Source organism: Ammospiza nelsoni, chromosome 31 (assembly GCF_027579445.1).
Source record: "Ammospiza nelsoni isolate bAmmNel1 chromosome 31, bAmmNel1.pri, whole genome shotgun sequence".
NCBI classification, from domain to species: domain Eukaryota; kingdom Metazoa; phylum Chordata; class Aves; order Passeriformes; family Passerellidae; genus Ammospiza; species Ammospiza nelsoni.
The window spans coordinates 3,794,722-3,804,998 of NC_080663.1; the positions used below are offsets into that span (position 1 = coordinate 3,794,722).

A 10,277-nucleotide genomic window follows, 5' to 3' on the forward strand; every position below is an offset into this window, starting at 1 on the left:
AAAAAGCCCTTGGGAGCTGAGGCAGGAGCAGGCGGGAAGGGGCCGGCGCTGCTGTTGCTCCTGGTCGGGAGCCCCAGCTGGGCCGGGCCGGCGCCCCCTGCGCTGCGGCTGCTGCTGCTGCCAGAGCCGGGAGGGACTTGGGGACAGGGAATGGACACGGGGGGATAGCAAAGGCCTGGCGGCTGCAGGGATGGTGGCGCTGGGGCCAGGGCCAGCACAGAGCTTCAGCCCGCAGTTAAGCAGAGGGAAACACTGAGGAAAGGCTCCATTTCAGCCTTTCTTTACTTGTTGCTGTAATGAAGGGACTGAAATGAAAGGAGAACAAGCAGGGCCCGACCCCTCCTTCTCTGGGAGGCGCCCCGCGTCTGGGGCTGTGAGGGGCCGTGAGGGGCCGTGAGGGGCCGTGAGGGGCCATGAGGGGCCATGGGGAACTGTGAGGGGCTGTGAGGAACTGTGAGGGGTTGTGAGGGGCCATGAGGGGCTGTGAGGTGTCACTCCTGACTCGAGAATGACACAGGAACAGGCGGGAGGCAGTTTGTAGAGAGAGTGAAAGAAGGTTTTATTCAAGAGAACCTTGTGGTTTTTATAGCGTGAGATGATTTATTCTATTTGATTGGCTGGTTAACAAAAATACATTACACTGTCCTTGAGAAGAACAGAAAGACAAAGTAGAAGAATACCACCTGCAGATTGTTTATACTTAACAAGTTATCACATCCCTACAACACCCTAAAAATTCTCACATGCTGCTGTGAGAAACACTTGCTGTTTCTCTCTCTCTTCCAGAGCATCCACAGTGAGGGGCTGTGAGGGGTCTTGGGGAACTGTGAGGGAGCCATGAGCTGTGGGAGGCTGTGAGGGGCCATGAGGGGCCATGGGGAGCTGTGAGGGACCATGGGGAACTGTGAGGGAGTAATGAGGGGCTGTGAAGGGCCATGAGGGGCTGCAAGGAGCTGAGAGGTTCTGTAAGAGTCTGTGAGGGGCCATGGGGAACTGTGAGTGAGCCATGAGGGGCTGTGAAGGGCCATGGGGAGCAGTGAGGGAGCCGTGAGGGGCTGTGAGGGGCCATGAGGGGCCATGGGGAGCTGTGAGGGGCTGTGGGAGGCCAGGCTCCTCATGGAACCAAGGGTCCATTGTGACACTGCGGAACCAAGGAGATCATTGTTGACAGTACAGAACCTCATGGAACCAAGGGGCCATTGTGGCACAGCAAGGCCTTGTGGACCAAAGGGACCATGGTGACACTATGGAACCTCATGGTACACCAGGTCCATTGTTACACAGCAGCCACAGCAGGGCCCCAGAACCAAGGAGATCATTGTGACACTCCACAACCTCATGGAATCAAGGCATCCATTTTACACCAATGAACCTCATAGAGCAAAGGGTCCATTGTGACACTGTGGAACCAAGGAGACTGTTGTTGGCAGTACGAAAGCTCATGGAACCAAGGGGCCATTGTGGCACAGCAAGGCCTTGTGGAACCAAAGGGACCATGGTGACACTATGGAACCTCATGGTACCACAGGTCCATTGTTACACAGCAGCCACAGCAGGGCCCCAGAACCAAGGAGATCATTGTGACACTACACAACCTCATGGAATCAAGGCATCCATTTTACACCAATGAACCTCATAGAGCAAAGGGTCCATTGTGACACTGTGGAACCAAGGAGACTGTTGTTGGCAGTACGAAAGCTCATGGAACCAAAAGTCCATTGTGACATTGTGGGGCCTCATTGAACCATGGAGACCATTAGGACACTTAAGGACCACTGGAACCAAGGGGCCATTGTGACACTGCAGGGCCTTGTATAACTGACATGGTTTGACACTGGCACAATGCCAGTGCCCCCATGAAAAATTCCCTCTCCCTGGCATCTGCTGTGAGGTGGTACCCGGAAATAAGCAAAGCAGGCTCCTGCTTAGGGAAAAAGGAAATAAACTTTATTAACTAAACTACAAAAAACTAAACCACAAAGAAAAAAAGAAAACCACAAGGAAAATGAAAACTACACAGAAACACTTCCCCCTCCTCCTCCTACCAGATCCCCAGTACATTTACATTTCCCAAAATTATCCACACTCAGTCTGGCACCACCCTTTAGAAAATCAAATCTTCAGCTTATGAAGAGTAGACGGAGTCCTTCCTTGTGCCATGGACTTCTTGTCACAATTAGCACCGCCCGGAGTCCTGCTATCTCGTGACATCTTCTTTCCATGCCAAGGTGCTCTCACCACCAGGCATGGGATGGGGCAGAGGCCTGCTTTCAGGGTGGGCCTTTTTAAGGATGCCTTGTCTCTTTCCTAGCAGAGCACAGTCTCATCTCTGGGACCTTTGTCCCCCCCATTTCTTCTACACCCCCTGAGGCCGAGGGGTCTTAACACCGAACTCTCTTGGCTCCGAGCCCCCGCTTCCCCCTGCAATGCAGCCTATGTATCACCAGGAAACAGTCGATGGATATACAACAAAAGAGTCCAGCAAAACTGCCACTCCATCTTCGCCAGACCTCCTTACTGGCCTATTTCTTCCTTCATCTTCCACTCTTATCCCTTTCCTAGGAAAGGTAATGTTCTGTGAAGTTTTCATTATCCACAAGAGTTAAAAGCTCTCCCAAGTGCCTGGGCTGCTTGCTGCCCCCCCCCCCCCCTTCTCCTCCCAGCTGTTCTGCCAGCACATGATATCAAGTTTCAAGGTAACAGTTCAAGCACAGGCTGCATTCTCTCTCCGTCTCCAAAAGGGCGGGGGGGGGGGGGGGGGGGTAAACAGGTCGCTCGGTGCCCCCTCCATCCTTCCACCGGGTCCGGCCTACCATAAATGGCCCACGTGGCTTTCCCCTCCCCCAGCCCAGCCAGCAACTGGGCCGGGGGAGAGACCCAACTCCTTCCCGCTGGAAATCCAAAGAGAGCTCTGAAGGACAAGAGCCCTGCTTTTAACTCCTTGGGTTTCTGGTCTCTGAGGCGGATCCAATGCCCCACTGGTCAAACCAGCTGCTCATCTTAAAATCTGAACACCCATTGGTGACCACAGCAAAAACAACATATCCCAGATGTCCCATTTCCAGTCAAACCACGACAATAACCAAGAGGTCCTTGTAGCACAGCAGGGCCTCATGGACTCAAGGGGATTTAAGTGACACTGTGGGGCTCCATAAAGGGCTGTGGAGCTCCATAAGGGGCTGTGGGGGCTCCATGAGACCACAGGGCCATTCTGACGGTGGAACCAAGGATACCATTGTTACACTACAGAACAAAGAAGGCCATTGTGAACCAGCGGGGGAATCCACTAGGACTATTGTGACACTTCAAGGGCCATTGTGGAACAGCAGGGCCTCGTGGAAGCAATGAGACCATTGTGACATCCCAGGGCCTCATGGGAGCAGGGGGCCATTGGGACACTGTGGGTCCCCATGGAAACAAGGGGCCAGTGTAACACATCCAGGCCTGGTGGAACCAAGGGGCCACTGTGATCCCAAGGAACCCAATAGAACTAAGGGGCCATTTGGAGACACTGTGACCTCATGGAAGCAAGGGGCCATTGTGGCCTTGTACAGTCCCATGGCAAGAAGGAGACCATTTGGACACTGCAAGGCCTCATGGAAAGCAAGGGGCCATTGTGCCATTGCAAAGCCAAGGAGACCATTGTTATATCACTGGGCCTTATGGAAACAAAGATCTGTGGTGATCCTACAGGGCCTCATGGAACTAAGGGGCAATTTTGATGCTGCAGGGCATCCAAGGATCCAGGAACATGGAACAGGTCTGGCTGGCTGGGCCTCCTGGGGGCTGCTTGACTGGTCCCGCTGGCCTTGGCATGTTGAGAGTTGCGTCTTATCATCCCCTGAAACCCTGGAGTTCTGTGCATTCCTTCCTGTGGGAAAGAACTGTCCTTCTCCTCCAGGGGTTCAAGGCTGAAATTGGGATTCCTCCCCCAAATCTGATTATATCCGAGGATTATTCCCATATGAAACCTGCCAGGACAGACAGCCCTGGCTGGCCTTGGCATCTTGGGGGCCACCCCTCATGTGCCTTCAAAACAGTGGGGCCCGTTCTTTTCTTCCCATTGAAAAAAACACTTTCAAGTCCAGCCATCCATGGCCAAAATCGAGAATCTGCCTCCAAAATTCTTTATACGGTTTTCCAATGGTACCTCCCAGACAAAAGCTGCCAGGGCTATCTAGATTCCCTTGGCTGCCCTAGTGGCCCTAGTGTTGCTGTAGGGCCTGAGTGCTCTCGGGGCTGGGCACAGCCCTGGGGGTGGCAGTGCCGGGGCTGCAGCAGGGGCAGGCCATGGGCACTGCTGGGGCAGCGCTGATGCCTCAGGGCAGGGCCTGGGGGCTCCAGGCTCCTTGCCCAGGCTCTCTCAAGAACACACCCAGGCCAATGCTCAGCACAGAAAAGCCCCGTGAGCAGCCCCAGGCTGGCCATGGGCAGGCTGGGGGCAAAGAGCATGGCTGGGGCTCTGCAAGGGCCCTGGGGGAGATGGGAAGGAGCAGCAGAGCAGGGGCTGATCCATCCCCAGTGCGCTGCACAGCCCAGGGCAGCGTCTCAGAGCATCCTCATGGAGCTGCCAACAACATCCCCCCTCTGCAGCCCTGGCCTCTCCCCCAGCTCACACAGGTGCCCCAGCCTTGCAGGCACAGACACGGCAGCACTGGCTCAGCAGCCCCTCTTTGCATTGCACAGAGCAGGGGGAGCACCCCCATGCTGTTGGTGTGGGGACATGAACCTGAGGGAGCACAAATGCCATCAGCCCCTGGGGCCAGCAAGGGCTGGGGGACACCAGGGAAACCACTCAGCTTTGTCCTGGCCTCTGCAGTCAGCCAGAAAGTTTGTTCCCATGAGCTGGGAGTTTCCTGTCCCACTGCAGACGCTGTTGCTCAGAGCCAGGGCTGCCTGGCAGCCAGCCCCAAACTGTCCTGAGCATTTCCTTGGCTTCACCTTTGCTTTCTTTACTCTTCCTGATACAGATATCTTCCCATTGCCCACCCCTGTTCCCTCCCCTGCAAACAGCACATTCCTTCTTGCCCTTTCCTCTCTGGCCCCACTCCCCATTGCAGTTCCTGACTTGGCACCATGGGAATCTCCCTTGGGCAGCAGGATCATCCTACAAGTTCTGCAGGAATTGTCTGCAGGCTCCTGCAGTGCCTCTTGCTGCTCCCTTGCCAGAGGCACCCCAGGCCAGGGGGGCACATCTGGGCTGCTGTGTCTGGCTCTGGGGCTCCCTCTTCTGGGCAGTGAGGAGGAGCTGCAGAGGCTCTGCAGGACTGACAGGATGGGCTTTGGGGCTGGCAGGAGAAGCTGAGGGACCTGGCCTGATGGAGCTTCTGAAGAGGAGGCCCAGGGCACATCCTGCAACTGCTCCAAGGGTGGCTTCAGAGAATGCCAGAATCAGCAAGGGTGGAACAGGCCATGGAGATCATCAAGTCCAACCTGTGCCCTGACACTGCCTTGTCTCCCCTGAGCCTCCTCTTCTCCAGGATAAACAACCCTAGCTCCCTCAGCCACTCCTCACAGGACTTGTGCTCCAGACCCATCCCCAGCCTTGTTGCCCTTCTCTGGACACGCTTCAGCTCCTCCATGTCCTAAACTGGGGGCACCAGAACTGCAAACAGCACTTGAGGTGCTGCCCAAGCAGTGCCGATCACAGGGGAACAATCCTTGCCCTGGTCCTGCTGGCCACACCATTCCTGATCCAGGCCAGGAGCCACTGGCCTTCTTGGCCACCTGGGTACTCTGCTGGCTCATGTCCATCCTGCTGTCCATCAGTCCCTGCAGGTCCCTGTCTGCCTGGCTGCTGTCCAGCCCCTCTAGCACCTTGTTGAGGAAGGGAAGGGAAGGGAAGGGAAGGGAAGGGAAGGGAAGGGAAGGGAAGGGAAGGGAAGGGAAGGGAAGGGAAGGGAAGGGAAGGGAAGGGAAGGGAAGGGAAGGGAAGGGAAGGGAAGGGAAGGGAAGGGAAGGGAAGGGAAGGGAAGGGAAGGGAAGGGAAGGGAAGGGAAGGGAAGGGTCCACATCCAATCCTTCCTGAAATGTGGGGTTTGCTGGCACTGCCAGTGCCTTGATCCAGAAATTTCCCTATTCTGGCACAGCCCAAGTACAGCCATTTGCTGGCACAGAAATCCAAAACCTGGCAACTTCCTGCTACTGGGTCTGGCACCTCCCACATCTTGCATTTGCTGCCCCAGTACCCAGATTTGGAAATTTCCTGGTGCCTGCACAGCCCAAGTCCAGTGATTTACTGGCACAGAAATCTAAAATTTTGGAAATTTCCAGGTTCTGACTCTAGCACCATCCAGATGTTTGCTGGGACCGCCAGTGCCCAGATTTGGAAATTTCCTGGTGCCTTCACAGCCTAGGTCTAGCAATTTGGTTTTAGCTAGCTTAGGCAGAGAAGTTCCTTTGGACTGTGACTTTCCTTTTTCTTGGAACTGTTTAAACCTGCTCTGGACTGAAAACCCAGAAAAACACCAGCAGCAGCTCACACCTGTAGCCCCCCCGAGCTCTGGGACACTGCATTCCAGCGGCAGAGGGACTTAGAAGAGATGAAGTGAGTCAACTACAACCCACAAAAAGGACTTTCTGAATTTGCCATCTCTTCAGCACTGTCAGAGGTTTGATTTAATATTATTCATTTTTCGTGCTTGTGAATACTTTACTTGTTAAATAAACTGGGTTTTTTTCCACTTTTCTCGAGTCTTTTCCTGAACTAGTAGGAGGAGGGGCCGCTTGAACTTGCTTTCTAGACGGACCCCTTTTGGAGATTTCCTCCCAAAATTTGCCCTAAACCAGCACAAACAGTCACAATGAAAATTGCACCAGTAGCATAATTTCCTGATGGAAAATCTTGTGACAGAAGCTTGACCTTGTTCTCAATGAGAGGTTCTTGGGAAGAGCAGACAGGAGAAGATTCCTGGAAACAGCTTTCCAGAAGTGAAATGAAAATGAAAGAAACAATCCAAGACGTTTCTCTTTATTTATGTCTGAGCTTCCCTTTTCCATGTTGCAACCCAGTAATTCCAGATGTACCTCACCTCTAAGATTGGTGACTTCGGGATTTTTAGACACTCTAAAATACCATGAGCCACACAGAGTTTTCCTTCCCCTGTTTTTACTGGAAAGCAACACTGGAGATGTAAGTGTGGTGCTTGGGTCAGGTAGGAATCCTACCCCAAGGGAAGGTGGCCCGACAGTGTTTGCCCCTCAGCAAGGACAATGCACAGCAGCGAGCGAGGGGATCGCTGTGCCAGCGTGCAGGAGTCAGGGCTCTGCATCCGGGCTCAAGGCTGCAAAGTTCCCGTGTTTGGACAGACGGAGGGGCTGTCCCCGGGGCGCGCGGGGCTCGAACGTGGGGCTCGTGGGGCGAGCGGGGAACGGACACGGGGACGAACGGCCCCGGTGCTTCAGTTGCAGTGGCGGCAGCGGCGGCAGCAGCAGCGGCGGCAGCAAAAGCAGATATTCTCCAACACTCTTTCTCTTTCTTTCTCTTTCTCTCCCTTTCCCGCTGTCGGGCACCCTTCTCTTGGGGTCCCTTGCCCGGCGTCCCTCTCCTCTCCCCGCCTCCTTCTCCCCTGCAGGGCTGGGCCATGCCCCCGGCCCGCCCCCGGCCCCGGGCGGGGCTGCCCCGTGCCCGGCCCCGGCCGTCCCGCTGCGGTCTCGCCTCCGCCCGGCTCTGGCCGTACTGGCGGTGGCGCTGCTGGGCGGGCATCAATGCCTGGTGCGGGGGCGGCATCGCCGCCCTTCGGCTCCGCCTGGCCCGAGCCCGGCCCCAGACCCGAGGCAGGGTCCAGTCCCGACCCCGGCCCCGGCCCCGGCCCCTGCTCCTCCCGGGGCCCGCGGAGGACACACGCGGCGCGGCCGCTCCCGCCGCCTCCGCTGCGGCTTCCCCGGCCCGAGCTCCGCCACTCGGCAGCGCGGCCGCCGGCCCCGAGCCTCCCGTGCCGCGTTCCAAAGACCGAACGCCGGGGCATGGCCGGCCCGGGGCGGGTGACGGGCGCTCGGGGGCCGTTGCTGGCCCCGGGCCGAGCGCTGACAGCCGCGTCCCGCCCGCAGGGAAGACGCAGCAGGGCCTGAAGGAGCAGTACAGGCTGGTTTCGCTGCTGGGGCGCGGCGGCTTCGGCAGCGTCTTGGGGGCCACGCGGCTCTCGGACGGCGCCCCGGTGAGCGGCGGACAAGGAGGAGGGGGCGGAGGAGGAGGAGGAGAAGGGCGGAGAATGGGGCTGGGCAGGGCAGGCGGCGAGCTGAGCCCGCTGCTCCCATTGACTTGCAGGTGGCCATCAAAAGGGTGCCACGGAACCGCGTCCGGCACTGGGGCGAGCTGGTGAGTGAGCGGGGCCAGCAGCCGGGGCTGCCGGCCGGGGATGAGCCGGGGCCCGGCACGGTGGGAGCCGCCAGGACGCCCCGAGGGAGAGCGGGCGTGGGGCCAGCGCAGGGCGCAGAGCATCCCGGGCTGGCTGAGGGCTTCACGAGCCCCGGCACGGCATCGGCCCCACTGACGGCATCGTGCTCCTCCCGCAGCCCGACGGCACCAGCGCACCCCTGGAGATTGTGCTGCTGGCCAAGGTGTCCACTGGCTTCCCTGGTGTGGTCCAGCTGCTGGAGTGGCTCGAGCTCCTCAAGGACATCTTGATGGTGCTGGAGCGGCCAAAGCGGTGTCAGGACCTGCATCGATTCATTCGGGCACGGCAGTTCCTGCCCGAGGAGGAGGCGCGGGAGCTGTTCCGCCAGGTGCTGGAGGCCCTGCGGCACTGCACCAGCTGCGGGGTGCTGCACCGCGACATCAAACCAGGGAACATCCTGGTTGACCTGGACACTGGGCAGGCCAAACTAATTGACTTTGGCTGTGGCACCTACCTGCAGGACACAGTCTACACTCACTTTGCAGGTGAGCCCACGCAGGGCTCCTGGGCCCAGCATCTCATGACCCAACATCTCCCAGCCCAAGCTGGCTGTGGCAGCAGGGATTCTCTCTTTTGCGGCCCTTCATGTCAGTGAGTCTTCAGCTGAGTTTCTTTTGAAACTCAGGGCTGAGTGGGTAGCCATCTTCCAGCCCTGCTGGCAGCCTTTGCCCCCCACTCTGCCCAGAACTGAGGCTGGGGCAGCCAGCCCAACAAAAACACCCGTGGGTGGGGGTAGCAGAGAGGGGGGACCGGAACCTGTGCCCAGCCGGTTTGGTGTGCAGGTGAGAAAGGGCTTGGACTGCTCCACTCACCTGGTCTGTTGGGGTTCCTAATGTTTTTTGGGGCAATGCAGGCAGGGAGGATGAGAGCATGGTTTTTCCCAGCACTGGGTGGGTTCTTCCTTGTTATGGTCAGGCCTTGCCAGGGCTTCCACTGCCCCCTTGAAACACCAGAGGCTTCTTTTCCAACCCCAAGTCTGTACACAAGTCCCAGGTGCTGATGAGAGGGCAATGCTCACCCTGTGTGCCACTGAGGCAGCCCCCAAATGCCCAGGGATGCTGGGGCTCAGGCTCTGGGAGCAGCAGCATCCCCCTGATGAACTCCATCTGTATTCCATAGGAACACAGTCATACAGCCCCCCGGAATGGACCCACTTTGGCTGGTACTATGGCAAGCCAGCTACCATCTGGTCCCTGGTCATCCTGCTGCACCAGATGGTCTGCAGGGAGCACCCTTTCAGGAGGGGCCAGAACATCAGCTGGGACCATCAGCTCTCACTGCCACAACGGCTCTCTCAAGGTGGATCCACATCTCTGGGCACGGGGGGAATCCCAGTCCTGGGAGACAGCAGTGGGCTCGTGAGCATCCTGCACTGGCAGCTGCTGAGGAGGTGGCACATGTCCTGCTCTCCTCCAAAACAGGGAGTTGATGGGAAAGTTCAGGCCGAGCTTTGAGCACATCCAGCATGGCCTGGGCATTGGAATGGTGGGGCAAAGCCAATAGGAGCCTTCTCCAACTAACTGGTGGTTTCTGGTTTCTCTGCCCAGAGTGCCAAGATCTGATCAGGCGGTGTTTATCCATGCTGGACTTGGAAAGGCCCTCATTAGAAGAGCTGTTCTGTCATCCTTGGATGCAGGATATTCATCTGCCCTAGAAGAAGGGAGAGAGCCACAGGCACACTTTGATCCAGGGCCCTGGAAAGTTCCAGCTCCACACATGCCTTGGCAATCAGAAGCAAAGGAACCCAGCCCTTTTTGTGCTGCCTGTGTCACTGCACCGGGGTCATGGGATGGGAACACGCAGCCCTTGTGCTGGAGCTGAGCTGCTCTGCCCAGCCCTGGTGGCCGCCATCCAAGCTGGTTTTGCTTGTCCTGGTTCCCT

General features: G+C 57.5%; 1 protein-coding gene across 1 annotated transcript; it reads left to right on the forward strand.

Moving 5' to 3' along the window:
• The first annotated feature begins 1,495 nt into the window (after positions 1–1,495).
• On the forward strand, positions 1,496–10,050 carry LOC132085541 (serine/threonine-protein kinase pim-1-like). The gene is made up of 6 exons (XM_059491007.1): positions 1,496–1,519; positions 7,575–8,156; positions 8,267–8,317; positions 8,515–8,881; positions 9,516–9,695; positions 9,944–10,050. The coding sequence occupies exons 1-6, from the start codon at positions 1,496–1,498 to the stop codon at positions 10,048–10,050; spliced, it is 1,311 nt and encodes a 436-aa protein (XP_059346990.1).
• Positions 10,051–10,277: the final 227 nt, after the last annotated feature.

Bases quoted from the DNA above. Each gene is read 5' to 3' on its own strand.
- LOC132085541 (XM_059491007.1), top strand. From the start codon at position 1,496: ATGGTGACACTATGGAACCTCATG. The intron at 1,520-7,574 runs GTACCACAGGTC...TCTCCCCTGCAG, and splicing joins TGACACTATGGAACCTCATG to GGCTGGGCCATGCCCCCGGC. The intron at 9,696-9,943 runs GTGGATCCACAT...TTCTCTGCCCAG, and splicing joins GCCACAACGGCTCTCTCAAG to AGTGCCAAGATCTGATCAGG.